This window comes from Vipera ursinii, assembly GCF_947247035.1.
Source record: "Vipera ursinii genome assembly, chromosome: 8".
In the NCBI taxonomy this organism is placed as follows: domain Eukaryota; kingdom Metazoa; phylum Chordata; class Lepidosauria; order Squamata; family Viperidae; genus Vipera; species Vipera ursinii.
The window spans coordinates 5,073,275-5,100,623 of NC_139519.1; the positions used below are offsets into that span (position 1 = coordinate 5,073,275).

Sequence of the window (27,349 nt, forward strand, 5' to 3'; positions counted from 1 at the left end):
AAAGATTCAGTGCGGAATGCAAGACATTCTAAAAGTCGTTAATTCTATTCCAAATGAGATATTTTACCATATATCTCTTAATCTTAAATATCCTTAATGCAACCTAGAACTAAACAAAAATTTCCTGACAGTTGGAACAATTAACCAGTGGAATGGCTTCTCTCCAGAAGTTGTGGGGGCTCCGTCACTGCAGGTTTTTAAGAAGAGATTGGACAGCCATTTGTCTGAAATGGTCTCCTGCTTGAGGCGGGGATTGGACTAGATCTCCAAATTAATCCACATTCTATTATATTCTTCAAGACACTGCACTTCCTCCTAGTTATATATTATATTATAGATTAATGGCGGTCAGAATTCCCTTTTCTTGGAAAGAAATCTTTGATTGTTAACTTCCCATTATTTGAAAGCCATAATGCAATGGATATAGCCAAGAATCCTATTTGTACTTAGCTTTTGAAGCATGACAAGCTAGATTACAAAGGAAAAAAAGAACAAATGAAATGATCCTTTTTCCCCCCTACAAAACCATGTGCAGTTTTTCCTAAAGCCCTTAAAAAAAACAACACCCTTCTGAGTATGCAAGTTATAGGCTGCTCCTGGCAAATAAAGCAGTCGCTCTTTTTCAAATACAGGTAGTCCTCGACTTACATCCCACAAGCCCAAACTTCCTGTTGCTAAGCAAGACAGTTGAGTTTTGCCCCCATTTTGTCACTGTTCCTGCCACAGTTGTTAAGTTAGCAACAGGGCTGCTAAGCGAATCGCGCCCAAAATATACAGTGCTAAGTGAGACAGTTGTTAAAAGAGAATTTTGTCCCATTTTGTGATTTTTCTTGCCACAGTTGTTAAGGCAGGGGTCGGCAACCTCGGCTCTTTTATGACTCGTGGACTTCAACTCCCAGAATTCCTGAGCCAGCATAGCTGGCTCAGGAATTCTGGGAGTTGAAGTCCACGAGTCATAAAAGAGCTGAGGTTGCTGACCCCTGTGTTAAGGGAATGACTGCAGTTTATTTATTTAATTTATTTAGATTTATATACCGCCCTTTTTTCCCGAAGGACTCAGGGCGGTTTACAGGATATTTACAAGAAAATCAATACAAAAGTGAAAACAAATGAAAAAAAGATTAAGTGAAACCCTGAGGGAAAAAAATAAAAACCCAGTTGTTAAGTTAGCAACGCAGCTGTTGAGGGAACCCGGCTTCCCCCTTGATTTTGCTTGTCAGAAGGTCGTCAAAAGGGGTCATGTGACCCGGGGACGCCGCAACCGTCGTAAATGCGAGTCAGTTGCCAAGCGTCTGAATTTTGATCAAGGTGAACATGGGGGTTGCTGCAAAGGTGGTAACTACGAAAAACGGTCAAGAGTCACATTTTTTCAGTACCCTTGCAACTTTGAACGGTCACTAAAGGAACTATTGTAAGTCGAGGACTACCTGTAAGGTGGTTCTCTTTACCCTTTCTAGCTCTATGCACCCCGTCCATTCCATGTTAACTCCGCCCACCCAATCACGCGCCTTTTCAAATCCGCTCCCTGCGTGATGACGTCACGCATCTCCAGCGCCTGCGTGATGCGGCCGCGGGGCGATTCAAATTAGCGGCGTCTCCAGAGCGAGGAGAATTCATGGCCGACGACGCCCGGGAGGGGATCGTCGCCTGAAGACTACCAGCGGCCGCGACTAGTCCTCCGAAGTCCGGTGAGCGAAACGCCTTGTGGGCTAGAAGGGAATGAAGAAATTAAAAAACTCCTGCTGAGGTAAATTCTGCAGCCGCGGCTTCGGCAGGAAGATAGGAAGCGCGCAGAAAAAAGGGGCGGGAGAAATGTTGTCTAGGGAACTGCGCGCTGATTGGTTTGACGTGAGGCGGGGCGGGAATGTGAACTGATGGGCTATTCGACGATTCATTCGGCTCAGCTGAGCGCGGCACACTAAACTCGCCGTCTGATTGGCTAAAAGAGCCAGGTTGGGTATTCTAGCCGTTTGAACAGGAAGAAGTGCGCACGCGCTAGATGCCTCGCTTAGTTCTGGTATTTCAACCCGTGTTAACTTGTGAACGTCGGGGTTCTTGAATTCTGACTTGTAACAACCGGAGATCTTGCAGTTGCCCAAAATGCACGTACAATAAACCGACAGCGACTTTCCCCGCCCTGCCTCATCCGTCCACGAGTGGGAACTACGACTCCCAGAATGCTTAGCCACGGGATGACTTCCGAGAATTGCAGTTCCGACGAACTCGGTTTTCTGGGAAGCCTATCGAACAGTGTCTATGTCAGGGATGGTCCCTTGTCACATTCTCGGTGCTGCTGTCAGGCCTGCCAGCACTTAAACCTCTCTGTTTAGAGGTTTGTAAATCTGTCAGAGTGCTGTAAAACATTACAAAGCAGTATATAAGTCTAAGTGCTATTGCTACTTAATGGATCTCCCCAAGAGCTTAAATGGACTCCAGAAGATGGTAGAGGACAGGAAGGCCTGGAGGAACGTTGTCCATAGGGTCGCGATGGGTCGGACACGACTTTGCAGCTAACAACAACAACTTAATGGATCTGCAGCTTAGTTACTTTTAGCCTCTTTCTCCTAAATGCAGCGATCGTTGGCTCCATTTGTTGAAAAAGGTATAATTTTATTAGAAGTCAAGTGTATTGCCATAATGCACAGCCAGAACTGAGAATTGTGCACCAAAATCCCTGTTCAACTTTTTCCTCCCTTAATTGCCTTGCATCGCTGACCTCCCCATGGCCAATCATGTTCAAGTAAGATGTTTTCAGAAGGGACATTTCAAATGTATGTTGGTTTACAGCTGCCTTCTTCTCCCAGCAGGTTGTCCTTGAAGCAGCATCTCAGGGAGATACAGAAGTTACTTTCGCTTTCCCCCTCCCTTCCACCCTCCCCAGAGTTCATGGCAGTTAGGACTGCATGTTAGCAAAGCACACAAACCAACACAAGGTGGCAGCTGACAGCTGCTCAGTTCCAGCACCCTATCCACCATTGTCAGAAGTGAGGATTGCTGAATGTTTTCCCTAGGCCAGGGGTCAGCAACCTGAAACAGTAAAAGAGCCACTCGGAACCGTTTCCCTCACAAAAGGAAAAACTGGGAGCTGCAAAAAATGTGTGCGCATGTGCGAGATATGCACCTACCCTGCATATTTGAATTGATTGTTTGAACTTTTTTAGTCCCACTTTTTTTTGGACTGCACATGGCAGAGGACTGGGAGCCGCAGGAGACGGCTGAAAGAGCCGCATGCGGCTCCGGAGCCGCGGGTTGGAGACCTGTGCCCTAGGCCTACAAATTTCCAGTCTAATTGTAAATGGTCTGGATTCCTGGCCTATCAGCTTAGAACCTCAGTCTGAATATGTTTATTTTTTTGCTAGTGATCATGAGCTTTTCAACACCACAGTCTGCTGGCTCCAAGGGTGATGCCTCTTCCGACAGTCAGTTTGTATCCCCTGGCACCAGGCGACAGCCGCTCAGTGCCTCTGGCACCCCAGTGCTGCAGAACTGCCCACAGAACGATGATGAACGGGAGAGGAAACAGCGGAGACGCTCCAGAGTGTTGGATCTACAGTTTAGCACTGAATCGCCTCTGTCCATACAGTCTCCAGTTAACAAGTAAGAGCAATTTTTACACACATAAACACACCTGCCCAAAAAAAGTGACTGTGCCATTGCACTAGAATACGCAATGGAGATTAGGATTTGATTTGAAGCTTTTAAGGAGCTGTAAGCATGATTAGTTTACAGAAATGGGCCACTTCAAGGATGGATGGATGGAGAGAGAGAGAGAGCCTTGTCAAAGTCCATATGTCTGCATTTGTCTTGTAGGCAAGCAGAGACATCGCTGCCAGCAATCCCACAACTGTCCAATACTCAGATTGCAGATCATTACTCCACGTGTGTCAAGCTTTCAGCAGAAAATGTGAGTTAAACTTCTGCTCGCTACTCATAACTGTACAAAAGAACTGTTCAGACTTGCTACCATTAGGACTGTGTATTCCATGAAAGCTCGCAACATTTTTGGCATTTCACTTGACTGCAGGAATTGTGACTTTTTTTATTGATATATGTGTGTATGATATCCACTTTTGTTTTGTAGAATTCAAGTCTGTTCACATAATGCTCCCTCTTATTTATTTTTTTTTCCTCCAGAGCAGCATCTCTGTGGGGTGAGTGGTCTGAGACAGAGTATCCGGTACAAGGACACATGTGCAGCTCTGTTAATATATATATTGCTTCCGTGTTAAAATATACTGGTGGTCCATGTATGATATGCCACACGCTAAATAAATACCCGTGCAGCTTTCATGCCCAAGGAAGGACCAGAATTCCCAGTCTCTTCGGTTCTGCTCTAGCAACTTAATTGCTGCATCAAACTTTCTTAGGTTTCTTTATTGTAAAACAATAAATCAAAACAAGTTTTAAAAAATGTTGTGCCTGAAAAACACAGGGTATATATAATGAAATCTCAAAATAAGGAAGGGCCTAACACAGACCTGAGCCACCTGTATGGATTTCTTTTTTTTATAAAGGCGATTGCTTTTTTTTTTTTCAATTTATGTATGTTTGTGCACTCATACCAACACACCTTCACACCCTTTTGGTTTGGCCCTCAACAACAGTTTCTGACGTGGCCCATTGGGAAAATTAATTGCCCCAGCAGGATCTTCAGAAACCCAGGCCTATATCCAGCTTAAGTCCCTACCCTCCCTCTCTTTAAGGCAGGGCTTGTGATAGTTTTGTTGTGGTTCACTTATAGTCCTAACTATTGGTGGCATTTCATATTGAGGGGTGCTACTCAATTTTAGGCAAGAAATCCAACATCTTAAGATTATGGCTTGGTATTTCAGAGGTGAGAGTGCCGAACTTTTTTGAGCTTGGTGATGCACACCGTTGTAGGCATTGTTAAAACATATTGTTCACCACCTTTAATTGTGTCTTTCTTTCCAGAAAATCACCACAAAGAATGCATTTGGCTTACACCTCATTGACTATATGACTGAAATACTCAAGCAGAAAGATTCTGAAGTCACCAACTTCAAGGTTGGTTTTTTCCCTAATTCGGCTTACTTTGATGTACATAGAATACGAACAGCAAATGCTGGGTTATCTTTCATACTGCTTGTTGTGCATGACTGGCTTGAAAAACTGTGATGAACACAAAACTACCCTTTCCTGCTGGTTACATTCCTTTCGGAAGAGCCCGCCCCTTCCAATACCTGGGCAGTATGCTAGAGATTGTGCCATTTATGGAACAAATATATCTGGAAGTCTGCTGTAGGAAATAAAGATCAGCCATCTCCCCCACCCTACAAGCAGGGGGATTTGTCTACATTCTGTTTGCTTCTGAGACTCCTGGGGCCTATTGTATGTTCAAGGAAAGACTGCAATATTGTTGAAATATGAAAACAATGGCTAATATTCCTGGCCCTATTTCTAAATGAAGCTGATCTTCCATGTTGGTTTTGAAAGCCCTAGTTCCAAATGAACAGGCAGAGGAGAAAAGAAAAGGCAGAGAATAGAAGCTCTGTTTGTATTCTTTTGGCTATTAACTCAAAGACATTTATAAACTCTAGCCCCAGGTTGGGGTCTATCTCATTTCTCTAAATTTGCTTTTACAGGTAGCAGCTGGTACCCTAGATGCCAGCACAAAGATCTATGCAGTGAGAGTGGATGCTGTCCATGCAGATGTTTATCGCGTCCTTGGAGGGCTGAGCAGAGATTCTGCAGCGGCCGAGAATGAGAATAACCAGGATACAGGTGGGCCTTTTGTTGCCATTAACAGAGCCTATAATTTGGAATAGCTTAGCTCTTGGAAGCCTCTCCTCGCTCCCTAAGATTCTTCTCTCCTATTTGTAGGAATTTTTTTTTGTCATTTCCTTTGCTTATTTGAACATCAGAACAAAAAACCTGGAGCATTGCAGCAGGTCACATTCACTTTACCGAGCAAATTGGATCAACCCATCTATTTTTTTCCCCAATTTTTTTAAAATTAATTTTCCATTATTACATTTGATTAGTGCTTAATAAACATTGTGTTGTCTGGGTTAATTTGTTTGCTTAATAATACAAATTACATTTTTCCCAACCATTGATAAAATGGCTGTTTGAAAATATTCTGTATCTTCTTTCTCTTTGATCCTCAATGTAAGTCTGTCCATTTCAGCACAGTCCAATGTCTTCAACCAACTATTTTGGTAACAAGTATGATATTTAAATCATATTGGGAAACCTTTGGGCACCTTTGGGACACCTATCTTCAGACTGAGAGAGGCAGAAAGCAAAATGGGTGGTCTGTGTCATGAATATAAAGGACACAGGATTCTTGAAAAATTTTTATTGCTTTAAGGGGGATTTGCTTTTTCTGTTTTCCTTAACTACGTTAAGTCAGATCTTTAAAATGGCACAACAATGTAGATTCCCATTTCAAAACGAAAGGAAATTGTGTCATCCATTTTTGACTAGGGTTTGGGCTGTTTGCAACCCCGGAGCTGTCAATTGCTGACTTCAGATATAGGAGAGAGGCTTTGCTTTGTGTCACCTCTGGAGCAGAAAAGCAAAAGTAATAGAAAAGTTTTAACTTTTTCTTGCAAATAACACATGCAAGATCCAGACCCAACTCAGCACTGGAGCAGCGTTGTTAACGGGCACCATATTATTTTTCACAGTAGTATTGTATTAGGGCCCCCAAAGCAGAATTTGGATAATGAGTTTTGCTTGAAAGCATATTTTTTTCTCCTATTAAGTGAATTAAAAAAAACACACCAATAGCTGGGATGTTGGATTTTCGCACTACATCGTATTTGACAATAGTTTCAGCAAGCTTTGGCTAAAGTGCTGCAGAAAATTTCCACTCGGGGCCCCTGGACTTCCCTTTTTCTAGGTGGCGGAAAGGAGGATTTGGAGCATTCTAAGAAGCCTTCAATTAAGAGGAAGCCCCTGTACAAAACCATTGAACAAAATTTGAATAACATCAATGTCTCCGAGACGGATCGCAAGTGTGAGGTGAGAGGTCTGTGAAAATGACTTTCCTTGTCCCTGCATTGATGCCTTACACAGGGACAGTATGTACAAGATTGGTTGCAGAAACAGAAGGTGTGAAGGACGGGCCATGGAGAGGCAGAAAGGCTGTGCTCTTCTGGGGCCATCATGTTAGAACTGCCCTTCTGACCATTGAAGAAGCAGCCTGCGTCCCTATCAGCCAAGTTGATTTGTGCTTAGATTGTAAGCCGCCCTGAGTCTTCGGAGAAGGGCGGGATAAAAATGGGATGAAAAAAATAAAAAGTTGGCGCTCAATTTTATGATTTTCTGGTAGCGAAAAGGAGATACTTCTGCTTCTTTTAAGTCTGATGGGCTCTGTGTTTGATACAGAGAAGGATGTTTTCCCACTTATGGGCAGGGCAAACAACAATTTAAGCCCTCTTTACCCCTTAATATCATTAAAAGTAAATGCAGGAGAGCAAGGTAACGTTTACACAAGTCAGCCCTCCCTCCTGATATCGCAGACAACGGGACATCACTGGGTTGATTATATACAACTATAGGAATATATGATTTTTTCCCCAAGGAATAGGGATATTCTTTATTGGCCAAATGGGAGTCGACACACAAGTATCATCAATATTCATGGTACCATTGTTTTCCAAAGGGCATACATATTTATACTTTTAAAACTACGTTCAGGTCTATTTTATATGTTGTTGAGAATGTTGATGCAAGAACAGTTGCAAACACAACAGAATATGCAGACCTATTCATCTTTGCCCTGGCCCAGGGAAAATGGAAAACCACATGTTTTCAGGATCCGCTCCTTGTCTGCAGAGTCAGTCCAGGGCATAGCTTGGACTTAAGGCAGGCCCATTATAGTGAATGCCGAACTGCCTTTCAGCCAGCAAGTGTCCCTGTCCAGAGAAGCTTCAGAATTGGAAAAGAAGTCACATATTCATCTTTGCCCTGGCTTGGCCTACGCTATGTTTAGTTTAGTTTAGTTTATTAGACTTATATACCGCCCTTCTCCCGTAGGACTCAGGGCGGTTCACAAGGTTTTTTAAAAGAAACAATACTACAATTACAAAAGTTAAAACAATGAAAATGATTATATTAAACCTTGAATATAAAAAACCTAGTTAAAACCAGTTAAAACCCCAATTAATACCCTCAGTCCAGGCCAGAAAGCTCGAAGAGCCAGGTCTTCAGGTCCCGGCGGAATGAACGGAGGTCAGGGACAGTCCTAAGCTCTACAGGCAGCTGGTTCCAAAGGGCCGGCGCACCCACAGAGAAGGCCCTCCCCCTGGGTATTGTCCGCCGGCAATCTCTTACCGGCGGTACCCTGAGAAGACCCTCCCTGTGGGAGCGCACAGGACGAAGGGAGCTTGATGCCGGCAGCAGGTGATCCCTCAAATATCCCGGACCCAAGCCATTTAGGGCTTTGTAGGTCATCACCAGCACCTTGAATCTCACCCGGAGGGCAACTGGGAGCCATTGCAGCTCGCGGAGTAGAGGTGTTATGTGGGAGTATCGGGAAACCCCCATCACAACCCGCGCGGCCGCATTCTGCACCAGCTGAAGCCTCCGGGTGGTCCTCAAGGGCAGCCCCATTGTTGCGGCAATGGAGCGGAGAAGAGAGTTAAGAGGACAATCTGGGTTGATTGATATTGAGCTAATTGTACGGGCCCAAGCAAATGAATGGTCAGGGGTAGTTCAGCCAGCTTTTCAACCTGGCAACTGACATTTAAATGTGGGTGTTTGTTTATTAAATTTGTTTTGCCACCCATCTCATATCAAAATGACTGGGCATCTGACAGCATTAAAACATTAAAATCCTAACAGATGAATATTTCTAAAACAATAAAATGGAAATTACAATCAAAATAAAATTGTAGTGAAAAGATGGGGAGGGAGAGAGGATTCAGAGGTTGGGAGGTAGGATTGTCTCTTAATTCAGCTACCACTTCCAGTTTTTCCTGGTTTTTTCTGCAGAGTGATCCCATGTTCCAAAAAACCACCTCGTCCTTTGATGAATGCAGTACAGCTGGAGTGTTCCTTACCACACTTCACACGCACAGCTACCTCAGCGAAGTCCTGTTCGATTCCATGGTTGTTCCTCTGTCTTCTGTGACTTCTGAGATGCCAAGTTCTTCTCCTGTGAATGTGACTGATTTAAAATGTAAGGCATGAAAAATTGGGAGCAAACGATTGTACTTACAATGTTTGTTTTGAGTTTGTTTGATACGGAGCAAGAAGGACAAACCCTAAATGTCGTTCAATGGAAATAACTGGTGTTCACCTCTCTTTTTCCTCCCCTGCTGTCATTCCAAGTTACTAATGTTCAAACTTTTATTTCAAGGTCATACAGGCAGTCCTTGATCGTATAACCATTCATTCCGTCATCGTTTGAAGTTGTAACGGCAGTGAGAAAAGGGCTGTTTTCCATGCTTACAAACTTTGCAGCATCCCTGTGGTCACATGATTAACATTTGGACGCTTGGCAACTGGCATGTATTTATGACGGTTGCAGTGGCCAGTGTCATGTGATCATTTTGGGTGGCCTTCCGACAAGCAAAATCAATGGGGGAAGACAGAGTCACTTAACCACCGTTACTAACATCGCAATTGCAGTGATTCACTTAACCACTGTGCAAACAAAGATTGTAAAATGGAGCAAAAGTCGCTTAGCAACTTTATCTTGCTTGACAAGAGAACTTTTGGGCTCAATTGTGGTCAAGGATTATTTGTAAACCCAACTTGATTGTGTTACACTGCCTGTAAGAATCTCTCTGGCTTTCTCAGAGTTCACACATTATATTAAGCCATGGTTGCTTTAGTAATGATTTACAAATCACAAGTGGCTGGATTTATATAACGTCGTGTCCACAAAGTTTGAACATTTTCTTATTTATTTATTTTATTTTATTTTATTACATTTATATACCGCCCTTTCCCGAAGGACTCAGGGCGGTTTACAGGGTAATTAAAAACCAAGATACAAAAGTTAAAAACAAATTTAAAAAGAATTATGTTTGTCCCTGCATAAATAAAACCCCAGTTAAAATAAGATTAATCCTCAGCCTGGGCCAGAGAGCTCAAAGAGCCAGGTCTTCAGGTCCCGGCGGAATGAACGGAGGTCGGGGGCAGTCCTCAGCTCCACTGGCAGCTGGTTCCAAAGGGCAGGCGCCCCCACTGAGAAGGCCCTATCCCTGGGTGTCGTCCGCCGGCAATCTCTTAGGCAAAATTAAACCACATTATTGCCCAGTTCGGACACATTGTGGTAAGCCAGAACGTGGTTGCATGGTTTGTGTCTGAGCATGTTGTATAGACCTAGCCAACAAATCACAGCACGCTGTGTGACCCTGACTTTAAGGTCCAAACTGGGAGGAACGGTTGTAACTAGTGCTCAGCAGAGTTTGAAGATCTCACTCGGGTCCAACCTGGCAACTTGTGGACGACAGCTTCCAGCTATCCCCAGCCAGCCGTGCTAAGCTAGCCGCTACTAAGCAAGGCAGTTCTTAAGTGAGTTTTGCCCCATTTTACAATCTGTTTGCCACAGTTGTTAAGCGAATCACCACAGCTGGGCAGTAAATATGCGGTTGTTAAGCAGATCTGGCTTCCCCCATTGACTTTGCTTGTTGGAAGCCAGCTGGAAAGGTTCAAAATGCAATCACATGATCCCGGGACTCTATATACATCGTAAATAACCTGCCAGTTGCCAATGCCCGAATTTTGATCACGTAACCGTGGGAATGCTGCAATGGTCTTAAGTATGAAAAAATGGTCAAAACTGGCAAAGGCAACAAGTCGATCTCTGGAAATTCTGCTTAGATAAAAGCAGGAAAGAAATACATTCTGACCCCCTATTTCAACATCAAGTAGTCCTCGACTTAACAACAGTTCATTTAGCGATCGTTCAAAGTTACAACGCCACTAAAAAAAAAGTGACATGATCATTTTTCACACTTACAACCATTGCTGCATCCCCAAGGTTATGTGAGCAAAATTCAGACGCTCGGCAACTGACTCGCATTTATGACGGTCGCAGTGTCCCGGGGTCACGTGATCCTCTTTTGCGACCTGACAAGCAAAGTCAGTAGGGAAGCCAGGTTCGGTTAACACCCGTGTCACTAATGTAACGACTGCTGTGACTGACTTAACCATTGTGGTAAGAAAGGTATTAAAAATGGGGGAAAATTCACTTAACAAATGTTTCGCTTAACAATAGAAATTTTGGGCTCAATTGTGGTCGTAAGTCAAGGTCTACCTGTATAGGAAAGGACCTTTGTATATTGCAGGAGTGTCAAAGTGCCGGCCCACGGGCTGGATGCATCATAGCGAAACCGCGCCTACCCCATTGCCAGCAACGGCAAAAAAAGTCACTATACGTCGTGACACGTTACATGACGTTGCAAGTTTGACACCGCTGGTATACTGGAAAGCTCGCTGACATATAAGATTTTAACAGCTTTTAATCTCAGATTTCTTTCTGAACTCCCTTCTTTTTGCTATCGTATCTAGCCATTCTTCTGCGATGTCTTGAAAAGTCTGCCATTTGCCCTTCATTGTCTGGCTTCCTGTTTACTCAGTGGAACAGTGAAACCCACAACGAGGTACACAAATTTGGTTGCTGCTTTATATCAGAAGAAGTTGTCATAGTAATCTTATATTTAGTTCAACATTTTTTTTTCATTTATGTCCAGGAGATGCCACCATCTCGTGGGCTACTGGGTTTCTTATCAAATCTTGTTTCTAGAGATTCTATTCCGAAATGTTTAAGTTAAGACAGCTTGAACCTTGCAGTGAAATTTGGCTTTTCTCAGCTTTATCATTACTTACGATGGTGGCGCAGTGCTTAGAATGCAGTACTACAGGCTACTTCTGCTGACTGCCGGCTGCCAGCAGTTTGGCAGTTCGATCTTCACCGTCTCCAGGTTGACTCGGCCTTCCATCCTTCCGAGGCCGGTAAAATGAGGACCCAGAGTTGCTGACTCTGTACATCGCTTTGAGAGGGCTCTAAAGTCTAAGTGCTATTGCTAAGTGCTACTATTCTATAACTATTTAGAGTCTAGCGTTGTACAGTTAGCTTTTGACTGTCATTTTGAAAGAAAAAAACAACCCTTAAAATGTTGTTTTGTGTTCAGTCAGTCTCTGCCCTACTGGATAAATTCAAGAAGAGTGACCAGGCGTTTGATATCAACACAGAGGCTGACAACGACCCCCAGGAATTTGTTGAGGACGGAATGGAAGATGATTTTGATGCTGACGTTCTGGACAAGACGATGGCGAGAGATCTCGGTGAATTCTCCGAGAAGATGGAGGCACACCGAATAACACCGAAGCACTCAAGGCATGTCCTTCTTGGGCTATTTGGGGGTGGGGGCGGTGCTCTTGACAGGTTGTTAAAGAGAGCTGCTTGTTGTCTTCCCTGAAAAATGATCAGGAACAACATTTGTAAAAAAAACAAAACATGCATGTTATTCATGTGGTCTTTGACATACGACCATAACTTAGCCCCAAATTTCTGTCGCTAAGCGAGACATTGGTTAAGTGGGTTTTGCCCCCGCTTTACGACCTTTCTTGCCGCAGTGAATTGATCGTTAGGTTAATAACATGGCCTCCCCATGGACTTTGCTTGTCAGAGGGTCACAAAAGGGGATGACGTGACCCCAGGACACAGCAACTGTCAGGAATACATGCCAGTTGCCGGCCATCTGAATTCTGACCATGTGACCACAGGGATATTGTGGTGATTGTAAGTATGAAACACAGCCATGTCATTTTTTCCAGCGCCGTTGTAACTTCAGACAGTCAGTAAGCAAACTGTTTTAAGTCACGGGCTACCTGCACAGCACACTTGAAGACGCAACGGCCACTCTTTTAAACTAGTGTTAAATCTGTTTCTTACAGAGAAAAACTGGCTTCAGTAAGGGAAGGGGATATTGGGTCCATGTGTCTGCAGCTGTCCATGAACCCCAGCGAGTATTCTTACTTCAGCCCCCGAATTATGTCCATGTGGGCAGGCCCAGAGCACTGGCGTTTTAAACCACGCCATAAAGGTACGGTGGACAGAGGTTGGGGAGGGATTGTCAAGCGTCCAGCAGTCAAAGTTAATTGTAGCCTCTCCTAAATTTATGAAGAATCGCAATCTTTTATCTGTTACTGTTTCCTGTGGTTTGAGTCTGTCGGACCTCTTTTACTATTTTCTTCTTCTGTTTCATCTGTACTGCGTGTGAGTGCCTGTGAGTTCACACATGCACACTCCCCTTTTCAAAATAACGCTCTGTGCTCTGGATGCTGCTGCCTGAAGTTTATCAAAGCATATTCTGTAATAGACAGTAGAGCAGACATGTCAAACACAAGGCCCGGGGGCCAGATAAGGCCCGCGAAGTGGTTTCATGCGGCCCGCGAAGCCATCCTGGAAAGTGTGGGAACGGCCCCCACTGCCTTGGCCCTGGCCCAGAGACCCTCCTTCTGCCAGAGACCCTCAGATCTGTCCCACTCCTGCCCAGGCCCCCATAGGCACCCTTGATGCGAACGATGTAGAGCTGGCCACGCCCACCCAGTAGGCCATACGCACTCTAGCCACGCCCACCCAGTAGGCCACGCCCACCCTGGCCACACCCACCTGGCCCCCTGAGGGCAACCGCAATGCTGACGCGGCCCTCAATGAAATTGAGTTTGACACCCCTGCAGTAGAGTTTATGTTGATCTCTTACTCTGTAATAGAAATGGTATCACGGTATATCTCATTTTAGCTTAAGAGCATATAGATAAATGTGTGGTGGTTGCATTTCCGATCCGCTGTAATTGTTTATTTTCTCACATCACAATCAGGATTGGGAGGTCAGAGTAGAGCTATACCTCATGTTTTAATTATTTTGAAAGTGCCATTTTTGTGTTGCCTGCTCAAAGACAATTGGAGTTCACTTTTACGAAACAATACTGTTCATGCCTACATGCAGCCACATTAAAAAAAAACCCCAGAAGATTTAATATTTTAAGGCAGAGCAAGAAACCTCCTTCCATCGTGTTTGCATTGTGTCTTCTGTCATCTGCACAGGTGATGCCAGCTCTCAAAGAGTCAGTAAAAGGAAAATGACTAAGAAAGCCTTTGAGATCAATTTTGACGAGGAGATTGATTTTGAAGTTTACTTCTGCAAAACCCGGGTAGGTTTTTTTTTCCCTGAAGGCAGGACAAGAAGCAAGGGGTGGGAAATCATTACAGGGAGAAGCAACCTAGAACTTAAGGAGAAATTTTCTGACTGTGACAACGATTCATCAGTGGAACGGCCTGCCTCCAGAAGTTGTGGGTGTTCCATCACTGGAGGTTGTCAAGAAGAGGCTGGACAGTCCTTTGCGTGGAATGATATAGGGCAGGGGTAGGCAACCTTGGCTCTTTGATGACCCGTGGACTTCAACTCCCAGAATTCCTGAGCCAGCATGGCTCAGCTTGGAAACCTCTCCCTTTCCCCTCAGCGTGGCTGACTCAGGAATTCTGGGAGTTGAAGTCCACGGGTCATAAAAGAGCCAAGGTTGCCTACCCCTGGTATAGGGCCTCCTGCTTGAAAAGAGGGGTTGGACTAGCAGACCTCCAAGGTTCCTTCCAACTCTTACTCTCCAGGGTGCCCCAATATTTTTTAACTGGTAGTTTTAAATAAGGATCTAAATTAGCAGCCCTTTTTTGGAGTACAGTTTGCAAGCAACACTAATGTATCCGGTGTCTTCAATACCTGAGTTGTCAGAGATCAATATTGTAAGTGTATATACTGCCCTCCTGTGGACAGACCCCTACCACATCCTCTGTTTGTTTTGTCTGCCCCTCCTGCCTGAAGGAAAGAAAAGTTTCCTCTGGGCTGTGTTCTGGCAACCTGCTTGGAGATGGTTAACGTTCTGATTTCCTAGAGTGGGAAATCAGTTGTTGGAAAGGAGAGGTGCCAGCACAGCCTTCTTGCTACCTGGCAGTTCTGCTCAGGATCATGGCTTGCCTGTTAAATCGCCGTCAGTGCACTGAGCTACGGAGAATGCCCTCAGGTGGAGTCATCATGGCTTCGATTCCCAATCTGACTCCCAGTAAAAGACTTATCACTATCCCGTAGGTGTCACAGCTCAGAAGAAGAATTGTTTCTACTCCTGAACTTTTTGCCTGCGTTCATTTTGCTATGATTTGCAAGCAAAGCAGCTCCACACCTAATCAAGAAACAATAACACATTTTAAAACTCAATTTATTTCTGACTTGTGGCAGGCCATCTACGTTGCCAATATTGCAAACACCTCCCCATACCTTTCTTTAGTTTTTATTTAAGCCCGTTGGATGCCACGACAAAAACTGCCCGATAGGCAAATTACGTTGCCCTTGGAGTTTACGTTTTCTGCTCCTTCAGCACCTGAGCTTCAGTCTCGAATCCATGGCTTAACAGACTCTGAGCACAGAATAATCTCTGTTGCAATGCTTTAGTCAAAATATGCCTCATCTATTTTTTCTTTTTTCTTTTTTTTTGGATATTGGCTAGCCTGCGAATTGAAATCCATTTATAGCTGATGTTTGCACTGGGAATGAATGAAATTTTGCACGTGTCAAATCTAAATCAGGGCGATGTGGTGGCTCACTGGTTAAGAGCCAGCGGCCCAGATTTGAGATCTGAGCGCCATGCGACGGAATGTGCTCCCGTTCTCGCCCCAGCTCCTGCCAACCTAGCAGTTCGAAAGCAATTGCGAGTAGATAAATAGGTGCTACTTTGGTGGTGGGGTGTGTGTAGCCGTGCTCTGTGATGTCATGCTGGCCACATGACCACGGAAATGTCTTCGGACAACACTGGCTCAGCGGCCCTTGAAATGGGGAAGAGCACCACTCCCTATAATCAGCAACAACTAGCAGAGTCAAATCTGCAGGGACCAAGTCAGTGCAAAGTGTGATTTAAGATAAAGCTTGTACAGCCTTCCCCATAGAGGAGGTTTCTGACGTTTCTGGTTTTCTAAAACAGGCAGCTACGGTTCTGTCCAAGTCCACCCTGGAAAGCCAAAACAAGAAAAGCAACACCCTCCCAGCAGACTTCCATTACGATCCAGACAACCTCACTCGGCTGTTCCTCAAACCACAAATCAGGGTAAGATCCGCTCGTTCAATGTAAGAATCTTGGCAGTGATGCTTACAGCCTGCTCCTTTGGGCCGAAGATTGGCTAAGAGGTTTTCTGCCCGAGCCAGCATGCCTTGGTGGATCCATTCTTTTCGTTAGTTAGCAGCTGCCGTTATTCTTTCAAGTTATTTTGCTTCTACAGCTATCGAAGATGTCACTTCGGGGCTGTTCACCCAGTCACGGCGATGATGATGATGATGAAGTTGGAGAATACGATTACAACAATCCCAACGATACCTCTAACTTCTGTCCCGCGGCACAGGTGAGTTGTAAAAATAAGAAGTCTGCTCTGTGTTTGACCACCATACTTTCTTACCGGAAATTGGTGGCTGGAAGCTATAAAAATTGGTGGCTGAAAGTGGCAAGATTTAGATAGGATTGGTAATGAAATAATGGAGGATTTTAATGTTGATAATAAGGACAGAGGTCTCACTTGTTACAGCGTCAGCTGGAAAACCTTAAAAAGGCATCACCACCTGGCCAGGGGCTCCCAACCTTGGGCCACAGCCCAACTACCCAGCCCTGGCCTATTCGGGATTAGGCCACGCAGGTGGCTGCCTGGAGTGCACGTGGACAACGCAACAAGCGAGAACGGTGGGCCGGCAGACACGTGCATGTGTGCCAGCCCGCCACTTGTGCAAGTCGAGCTGCGCGCATGCCCTCCCCACCACTCGCACAAGGGCTGCATGCACACGCATGCTGGCCCGCAGCTTGCGGGGTCCAGTTGCCCTCCCCCCCCCCCAGCCGAGCCACCAAGGTTGGGGACCGCTGGACTTGGAATCTGAACTGGGCTAACAGGAGGACGAATAATCCCACTTGGTTTGCATTTCAGAAGAGAAGCTTAAGAGTTGCTGTGCAGTGCAGGTAGTCCTTGACTTATGACCACAACTGGGACCAGAATGTCTGTTGCTTAGCAGGGTGGTTGTTAAGTGAGTTGTTAAGTGATTTTACTACCTTTTTTTTACCACGCTTGTTAAGTGAATCACTACACTTAAGTGAATCGTGCAATCGTTAAATGAATTCTGTTTCCCACATTGACTTTGCTGGTCAGAGGTTTGCTGGGTGGGAGATTCACAAATGACAATCATATCACAACACAATACAACACACACACACACAAAGAGGTGCATGCCGATTGCCAAGGGCCCGAATTTCGATCCCTGAGGACGCTGCGATGAGAGTGAGCAGTGGGAAGCAGCCAGCAGTCACTTCTTTCACTGCTGTTGTAACTTTTGAACGGTCATTAAATGAATGGTTATAAGTCGAGGACTACCTGTATTGCTATACATCTGGGGAAAAAAGGTTGTGCTAAGTGGCGGCACCTTTCTTTGTATCGAGCTAGCTTCTTATTTTAATTTCTTTACACATTGAAATCTGTATTTCGAGAAAAAAATGGGGAAAAAAATCCAGACGTCTTTAGTGGCCAAGAGCCTCGGCATGACTCCTTCCTCGTTCAAGGCAAGCAGAAGTCTCTCTTTTCGGGGCTGCTTGTTGTGATTTTTGCGATGGAAGTGGTTTTAGGGCAGAGCTGGGAAGCAGAGAATTTCCAGCTTTTGTGGGAGTTTACCTCTTTTTTATGTCCAGTCAGCCTGACTGTTCCGAGTCTGAACCAATAATAAACGGCTTGAAAAGGGAGGCGAGGATTCCCAGAATCTTGGAACAATTTTTCCACAGAAAACTGAGTGTTTAACTTAGAGGTCTGAAAGGCTTTTGAAAGTCAGAACTTTTCAAATCTTGTTAACATGATACCCGACATTTTTTATACCACGGGTTCCTTTTGGATGCTCATAAGATAATGTCTACCAAGAGGCACATGGGAGCACAGTAACAAACAAAGAGTTGTGGATGCTCAAAATATTTTTTGGCAAAACTCTTTTTTTTAAAAGCTCTCTTCCAACAATTGTAATCCTGCCAAATCTTCCTCCTTTGAGACATACTAATTAGTAGAGATACATCTGCCGTACAGGTAGTCCTCGACTTTTAACCATTCATTTACTGACCACTCAGAGTTACAATGAAACTGAAGAAAGCGACATGGCTGCGTTCCACGCTTATGACCATTGCAGCATTCCTGTGGTCATGTGATCAAAATTTGGGTGCTTGGAAACTGGCATCTACTTACGACGGTTGCAGTGTCCGGGGGGGGGAGAGGGGAGATGTCATGTGATCACCTTTTGCAACCCTCCAACAAGCAAAGCCAAGGGGGATGCCAGATTCACTTCACAACCGTTTTGCTAACAACTGCGGCGATTCACTTAACAGCCGTGGCAAGAAAGATCGTAGAATGGGGCAAAACTCCCTTAATAAACGTCTCACTTAACAGCAGAAATTTTAGGCTCAGTTGTGGTCCTAAGTGGAGGACTACCCGTATTTCTTTTCTAGATCTCTCTGACTTAGAAAGAGACACTGTGGAACTCTAAAACTCGCCTGCACTCCTGTTAATTCCACCCCCACCCCCACCTCTTCTTTCTGTCCAGGGTGATGATGACAGTGATGATGAAAACGGCACTGTGAACTTTATAGGTCAAGGAGGGATGTTTGAAATGACAGCCAATCCTACAGGTGGAGAGGACCAAGATGGAGAACTTGATGGAAAGGTCAAAGGGCTTCAAATCTCCACCTACGGTGAAGCCAATATGGTAGCTGAGCCTCAAAAGGCAAGTATTAGTTTGGAATGCACAGTCCCAAAACTGTGTCTCCCCAAATTCCCCATTAGTATCTGGAACAGCCGGGTTGGGAAAAGGTTATACACAACCTGACTTGATGATGGGTTGAAGATCTTCCTGTGACTTACCCATAGTCTAGCTATGGGGAAGCTGCACAGTGGTTAGAATGCAGTATTGCAGACCAACTCTGCCCACAGCCGGGAAATCAGTACTGATGGGGGCTCAGCCTTCTATCCCTCTGCGGTCAATAAAATGAGGACCCAGATGGTTGGGGGAGCAATATGATGACTCTATAAAACCACTCAGAGAGGGCTGTAAAGCCCTGTGAAGCGGTATATAAGTGCTACTGCTAGTCCTCGACAGCACTGAAAAAAGTGACCTCTGGCTGTTTTTCACAGCATCCCCACAGCCATATGATCAAAGCTTGCATGCTTGGCAACTGGCATGTATTTATGACAGCTGCAGTGTCCCGGGGTCATGTGATTCCTTTTTGTGGCCTTCTTGACAAGCAAAGTCAACGGGAGAGCCAGCTTCACTTAACAGCCATGTTACTAACTTAAGAGCTGCAGTGAGTCATTCGACAAAAGGGTATCAAGAAAGATTGTAAAATGGGGGGGGGAACTCATTTAACAACGGTATCGCTTAGCGACAGTAATTTGGGGCTCAATTGTAGTTGTAGTTATACGTCAAAAAAAGGACACGGTGGCTCAGTGGGTTAGGACGCTGAGCTTGTCGATCAGAAGATCGGCAGTTTGGCGGGTCGAATCCCGAGTGCCGCGTAACAGAGTGAGCGCCTGTTACTCGTCCCAGCTTCTGCCAACCTAGCAGTTCGAAAGCACGTAAAAATGCAAGTAGAAAAATAGGGACCACTCCGGTGGGAAGGTAACAGCGTTCCGTGCGCCTTTGGCATCTAGTCATGCCGGCCACGTGACCACGGAGACGTCCTCGGACAAGCGCTGGCTCTTCGGCTTTGAAACGGAGATGAGCACCGGCCCCTAGAGTCAGAAACGACTAGCACGCGTGTGTGGGGGAAACTACCTTTACCTAAAGTTATACATCGAGGACTAGCTGTAGCGTAATAGATGTTATTTAACCAGATCCAAGCTCTCGAATCCGAAGTGAGAGAACACATAGAGAAGCAGTTTTCGCCTACGAATCCGAGCTTTATCTTGCATTCCTGTTGAGTTTATTGTATATGGACAAGCTTGACCTGGTTTCATGTCAACAGCTCCTTCCAATCCTTTACAATCTTTGCAGAGGGAAATCCTGTATCTTTACTTGTGTTTAAGTTAGTGGAAGGTATGGCTCATCTTTCCCTTTCTTCGTAGCTGGACAGGATAGGATGTCTTCTGGGAATTCCATGCTCTTCTCATCTGGGCCAGGCTGAGAGAGACTTGCTTTTTTGTGATAAGAAACTAGCTCAAAACCTACTTCTACATTAGTTTTCTCATTCTGTATGCTTATTCCTCTAGAAAGCAGATTTATTCATTTTAAATAAGGCCCTCCCGCAGGCTATATGGAACAGCAGTACTTTGAAAGGTTAGGGTGGCAGATTTGTCTCTGGTTATTACGACTCTTTTAACTCTGCCTAATTTTGGATTCCAGGTGAACAAAATAGACATTCAATATGCAAAAACCGCCAAAAGGATGGACATGAAGAAGCTCAAACAGAGCATGTGGCACCTCTTGACAGAAGTCCCAAAGAATGAGGCCGAGGGAGAGGTACACAAGAGGAGATCTGGTTTTGTTGTTGTTGTTCTTGTTTTCTCCTTCGGTATCTTAGTTGACTTTCTCTGAACTCTGCTTCTTAAGGCAGTAACCGCACACTTTTAATCACCACTTTGCAAAAAGAAGAACTGCAAAATTTTATTTTCTTGGAACGTTGCTCCTCCTCGCTTCAATAGACAGTATTACAAGATTAGCGATTATCTCCAGAAGAGAGTAATCCACAAAGATGATAAGGGAGCAGAGGTAAAACATATAAAGAACGGCTCCTGGAATTGGGTCTGTCTAGTTTAATGAAGAGAAGGACGAGGGGGGACGTGATAGCAGCCTTCCAATATCTCAGGGGCTGCCCCAAAGAAGAGGGAGTCAAGCTATTCTCCAAAGCGCCTGAAGGCAGGACAAGAAGCAACGGATGGAAACTCATCAAGGAGAGAAGCAACCTAGAACTAAGGAGAAATTTCCTGACAGTGAGAACAATCAATCAGTGGAACAACCTGCCTCCAGAAGCTCTGAATGCTCCAACACTGGACGTTTTAAGAAGAGACTGGACAGCCATTTGTCTGAAATGGTATAGAGTTTCCTGCCTGAACAGGACTAGACCTCCAAGGTCCCTTCCAACTTTATTATTATCATTATTATTTTCATTTTCCTGGCTAATTCTATAAAATTACATAGAATCATAGGGCTGGAGGGGCTTTAGAGATCTTCTGGCCCATAAGGAGACCTCATTCCATCCCAAACAAATGCCTATCCTATCTTTTCTTCAAAACCTCCGGCAGTGGAGCACCTACAGTGCCAGGAGACAACTATTGCATTGATTAATTGTTCTCACTGTCAGGAAATTTCTGCTTAGTTCCTGGTTGCATCTCTCTCTGTTAAGCTTCCACCTGTTGCTTCTTGTCCTGCCTTCAGGTGCTAGGTCCAGTTGCAGCCTGCCATTCTGCTGCTCGTTCAAAGTTTCTTTTCCACTACTGCTTTACGTCATTGGGAGGTTATTCGCCTACGCACCATGGCAACCCTGGCAACTTTTAAGATGTGTGAACCTTTCAACACGATGGCTGAGGAATTCCAGCATTTGTAGTCTACACATCTTAAGTCTGCCCAGGTAGGAAACCATTCCATGTGTGAAACATGGTCACCCAATGCCGTTGTAACTTTGAACGGTCACTGAGCCAACCGTTGTAAGTCGAGGACAACCTGTACAGAAATCAGAACACAACAAGTCCTGCCTGGAAGGTTTATGACTTGACTGCTTTTGTTTGAATGTTCCCTCTGCAGACTGAAGGGCCAGAGAAAAAAGTCAACTCTTTATCGGTCAGAGGCTCAAAGGCCTTCAGCAGCATCACCACGGACCTACTTCACAGGTATTTCCCAGGGCAGGAAGGGTGTCAAACTCAATTTCATTGAGGGCCGCATCAGCATTGCGGTTGCCCTCAGGGGGCCGGGTGGGTGTGGCCTGGGTAGGCGTGGCCTACTGTGTGGGCGTGGCTAGAGTGCGTATGGCCTACTGGGTGGGCGTGGCCAGCTCTACATCATTCGCATCAAGGGTGCCCATGGGGGCCTGGGCAGGAGTGGGACAGATCTGAGGGTCTCTGGCAGGAGGAGGGTCTCTGGGCCAGGGCCAAGGCAGTGGGGGCCGTTCCCTCACTGTTTCCAGGATGGCTTCGCGGGCCGCATGAAACCACTTCGCGGGCCGGATCCGGCCCCCGGGCCTTGTGTTTGACATGTCTGTCCCAGGGTATCAAAACTCTTGTCAAATACCAGGAAGTGAGATGGAGATACACTCCTCTCTAGGGTAGACCACGGCTTTTGAAACAAGTCCACCCCGTGGAGCTTAGGGCAAGCCACAGGAGGTCAGAGTACTACAGAGGACCATTTACCTGATGTGAACGGATTGACAATTTCTCTGTCTGCACCCAGGTTGGGGAATAATTTGTCCTTTTATCAGCCAGCCTTGCCTTTTAGAGAATTAATATGTCTGGCCATTACAGAAGGACTCTTTGCACATTTGCTTCTTTAATAATTTATGCCCCAGCTCAAGGCAGCTGATAACAAGAAAGCAAATTACAGGGAGCCCTTGACTTACGACCACAATTGAGCCCAAAATTCATGCTGTTAACTGAGACAGTTCACTGAGTTTTGTCCCAGTTTGCAGTCTTTGGGTTAAATGAATCGCCGCGGTTGTTAAGCTAGCAGTACAGTGAGTAAGTGAATCTGTCTTCCCCCGTTGACTTTGCCTGTCGGAAGGTTGCAAAATGGGATCACACGACTCCAGGGCGCTGCAGCCGTCCATGGCCGAGCCTTTGGATTTTGATCATGTGACCATGGGGATGTTGCGACAGCCGTTAAGTGTGAAAAATGGTCATAAGTCACTTCTTTTCAGTTCCGCTGTAACTTCGGTCTCTAAATGAACTATTGTAAGTCGAGGACTACCTGCATAAAATGCGACCGCACAGTAGTAAATTCAGTAGAATCTACATCAAAATTAAAAGAATTCAGATTGAGCAAGCAGAAGAACAGAAAAACAGGATTGGAAAGGACAAGCTTGGAGGTCTTCTAGTCCAGCGGCCCCCAAGCTTTTGGGCACCAGGGACCAGTTCCACGGGGAACGTTTTTCCCACGGAGCGGAGGGGGCCTGGTTTCATGTGCTGCAGATGGGGCTTCGCTTGTTTGCATGGCCCGGTTGCTGGCATCCTGCGGACCGCTGCCAGTCCATGGACCGGGAGTTGAGGACCCCTGTTCTATCCCAAACCTCCCGCTCAAAGCAGGGAGAAAAACCCGGAGAAAAGGGCTGTTTTTGTTGTTTTCCTACACTATGGGAAACTCTGGACCAAACGCACTTCTCTGTGGAAATCGCGCCATGCTCTGGGAGTCGAACCAGAGACGTCTTCTCCATTTTTCAACAAAGTGAGCTTTAGGTAGCAGGGGAATCTTCCAGTTCATTCTCTGGCTGATCAGATAACTGGGCAGGCTCATTGTGGGAGAGGCGATCTCCTTGGCCTGAAAAAAGTTTTTGTGACGCTCGAGGTCATCGCCAAAGTTTAAAAGTACGGTAGCCACACTTGTTGAGAGTGCAAACCTTGGTGCTGGGTGCTGCCTTCTATTCACGTCGTAAGGTCCTGCCTCAGCTAATCCCTCAAGACAGCTCAACTCTCGAAGCAAGCATTATTTCAAAAGGAATTTTTTTTACTGAGAGAAAGCGATTGCAAAGAAGACAGGCGGAATCTGAAGTTCCTGTGCGAAAACATTATTAGGCAAATTCATTCCCCATTGCTCAAACCCCTCCCCAGTGTCCTGGTCCATGAGGAGCCAGTCCGGGGGTGTGAAGTTGTTGTGAGAACTCCGAGCTGAAATGGTGATAACAAGTTCCCTGGCACCACGACCCTGATAGCAGGCAGGAGTTTCCGGAGAGGAGTCAAACCAGGGCTACTTCCCCGCTCCCTGATTCCCAGGCAAACACATCAAAGCAGAAGTGGAAACAAGATAGAAACAATCTTAAATTCACCAGGAGCGCTCCCCCCTCGCCCCCAGAATGGCAGTGTTCCCATAGGACCTGACACATGTATTTATCGTATGTGAATGGCTGCCCATCTCACAAAACGTGGCTTTGGGTTGTTGTTGTTAGTTGTGAAGACATGTCCGACCCTTCGCGACCCCATGGACAACATTCCTCCAGGCCTTCCTGTCCCATACCATCTTCTGGAGTCCATTTAGGCTCACACCTACTGCTTCAGTGACTCCATCCAGCCACCTCCTTCTCTGTCGTCCCTTTCTTCTCTTGCCCTCAATCTTTCCCAGCATTAGGCTCTTCTCCAGTGAGTCCTTCCTTGTCATTAGGTGGCCAAAGGATTCGAGTTTTCACTTCATGATTGGCCTTCTAAAGAGCAGTCAGGGTTGATCTCCTCTAGGACTGACCAGTCTGATCGCCTTGCAGTCCAAGGGACTCGCAGGAGTCTTCTCCAGCACCATAGCTCAAAGGCCTGAATTCTTAGGCGCTCAGCCTTTCTTATGGTCCAGCTTTCACTGCCATACATTGCAACTGGGAAGACCATGGCCTTGACTATACACAGTTTTGTTCGCTTTGGGTAGCAAGCTATAAAATAACAGTATTAAAGCCATTCCATAATTAAAAATCAATATTATTTAATCAAATGGCTCATGTGATTGTTATCACACGCCTACACACACACACGGTGTATACACCTCAGGGAGTGTAGTAGCTTTTTCTTTTAGGGTTTTATCCTTGTAAGGTGCCCAGAGTCTCCAAAAGTGAGTTGGGCAGCCATATAAGTTTTCTTATATAAATAAATTAAAAGGTAGGACCATTAGATCTTAATGTAACCACCTTATTAAATTTCCCTGCGACCCCCCCCCCCCCAAGCCTGTTGACACAGCCCTGGAACAAATCGAGGAGGGGGCCTCTCAAGGATGATGTTCCACAGGGTGGGGTCCACAGCAGAGAAGGCCCTTCTCTTGGATCTGCCAGGTGTAACTCTAGCAGATGGGATGCACAACATCGCTCTTCTTCCCAAGGTAAAGGGACAAGCATCCCTAAACAGGTAGTCCCTCAAAAGTGTTGTGCTAATTGCAAGTTCTGGGCTCTCTTCAGGGATAGAACTTGAAATCTTTTTAGATTCATGCTTTTCCTTTTTTCCCCCCCCTGGAGATGAAAAAATTAAATTCAATAATGTACTTCCTACTTATATTGCAAAGGAAACATCATTTGCCACCGTGAAGCTTGTTTCTTGTCAAGATGCTTTGAATTACACAATACACCAATTTGAGAGGTCCTTTGTGCTCTCTGCTGCTCTTTAGAAGGCCAGATCCTGAAGTTGAAACTCAAAGGCCACCTAATGGACTCACTGGAGCAGAGCCTCATGCTGGGAAAGGTGGAGGGCAAGAGAAGAATGGGACGACAGAGAATGAGGTGGCTGGATGGAGTCCCTGAAGCAGGAGGCGTGAGCTTAAATGGACTCCAGAAGATGGTAGAGGACAGGAAGGCCTGGAGGAACGTTGTCCATGGGGTCGCGATGGGTTGGACACGACTTTGCAACTAACAACAATGTTGTGCTCTCTGAACTTGGTTTTCTTACAAATGTTTCATGACATCATCAGTGCTACAGTATGTAAATATCAGCGCTGTAGCACTGACGACGCTACCTAGTTGGGTAGTGAAATGTCTGCTAAATAACAGCCAAGCTCAGAAAGCACCGAGGACCTCACAGTTCTTTTCCTCCTCTCCACAAACCGCCTCTCCCTTCTAGCACTGACGATGTTACCTGGTTGGGTCATGAAACGTCTGCAAGAAAACTACCAGGCTCAGAGTTCACCAAGGACCGCTCCGTTCAGCTCTGAGCTACAAATATTCTCCTCTGTCAATACACCAATTTGTTTGATGTGTCTACTTTAAAAAGTCTGATGGGGTTTTTTTTTGGGAGGGGGGGCAGTGGCAATAAGAAAACCCAGGCGGAGAAAGTGTTTTTATTTCTTCCTTGCTTCCCGTCCCACCTTGTTCTGTCTTGCAGCCTGCCTTCCACGATGGCAAAAAACCTCTCTGTACCGTTGGCGTTTGCCTGCCTCTTGCACTTGGCTAATGAAAAGGTGAGTGCAATACCCCCAGTAATTCAAATGCAGCTGGGGCTCGCCTGACAGCCACAGCTGAGACCAAAATTTATGTCGCTAAGTGAAACATTTGTTAAGTGAGCTTTGCTCCCTTTTATGACTTTTCTTGCCACAGTTGTTAAGCGAATCACTGCAGTTGTTCATTTAGTAAGGTGGTCGTTTCCCCATTGTCTTTGCTCGTCAGAAGGTGGCAAAAGGGGATCACGTGATCCTGGGATGCCGCAGTGGTCATAAATATGAACCCGTTGCCAAGCATCTGAATGTTGATCCCGTGACCACGTGGATGATGCAACGGTCGTAAGTGTGAGAAACGGGAATAAGTCCCTTTGTAAGCACCGTTGTAACTTTGAACAGTCACTCAATGAACTGTTGTAAGTCGAGGACTGCCTGTAATAGGACTGTCATGTGGGATGAACAGGATCCATTCAGCCTATCTCTCCTGGCTTGGCTAACCAGTTGGTGAAACCTTTGACAATGCTGAGAAGGAACTTGCATTTGAGTGGGTAGTTTTAATGTTTGACATTTTATTCTTCCCCCCCCCCTTCCTACTTGTCCCCAGAACCTGAAACTCCAAGGGGTGCAAGACTTGTCTGAAGTCTTAGTGCTACAAGAAGATTGACCCGTGCTATCTGACGTTCTCCGGCCTCCACAAAGAGGGAATTTATCTGTTCTTTGAGACTTTTCTCCAGCTCATAAAGCGAAGGGCAGGAACTTCTGCCTAATTCTACCAGTTCTTTCTGGGACAAACAGGGTATGATTTGCAAATGATTTCGGCAATCAGATCTGTTTGTCTTTTAATGAGCCAGGGTGCTTTTAACTCCCCATGAATTTGTCCTCTTTGACCCTGAGTGCGGGGAGCCTTTTAACACACGTGTGTGTGTGTGTGTGTGTGTGTGTTCTTGGCACAATCAAGGTACCTGCATTGCATCTGCTTTTTAAAACACGCTTCAGTTTTCCCCACGCTGAAAATGTTCCCATCTTTCTTTCTACAGTTCCTCTCTCCTGTCGTTTTATAATTGTCTTAAGTCATTTTATATATTTGTACAAATCTTTTTTTTTTAGAAATAAACCCAACCTTATACTAGTTCGGTTCTGCCTATGACTGTAATTTGCTTTGAACCTCTTGACAGAAGAGCCAGTGACTTGAATTTATGCACATGTCTTGTTTGGATTATTGCATCTTGCGCTGCAGTTTCGTGTGGGTGGGGGACGTAGCGGAGAAGAGTTTT

The 27,349-nt window shown here is 45.4% G+C and overlaps 1 protein-coding gene across 1 annotated transcript; it reads left to right on the forward strand.

The window, feature by feature from the left end:
* Positions 1 to 3,364: 3,364 nt before the first annotated feature.
* NCAPH (non-SMC condensin I complex subunit H) lies at positions 3,365 to 27,186 on the forward strand (the record flags this gene model as incomplete). Its single annotated transcript, XM_083368806.1, has 17 exons — positions 3,365 to 3,597; positions 3,811 to 3,904; positions 4,933 to 5,025; positions 5,604 to 5,742; positions 6,866 to 6,987; positions 8,962 to 9,148; positions 11,491 to 11,582; positions 12,114 to 12,319; positions 12,880 to 13,028; positions 14,033 to 14,139; positions 15,955 to 16,077; positions 16,250 to 16,369; positions 18,585 to 18,764; positions 20,379 to 20,495; positions 21,777 to 21,862; positions 26,024 to 26,099; positions 26,680 to 27,186. 17 exons carry the CDS (start codon positions 3,365 to 3,367, stop codon positions 26,737 to 26,739), a joined length of 2,184 nt encoding a protein of 727 aa, XP_083224932.1. The 3' UTR covers positions 26,740 to 27,186.
* Positions 27,187 to 27,349: the final 163 nt, after the last annotated feature.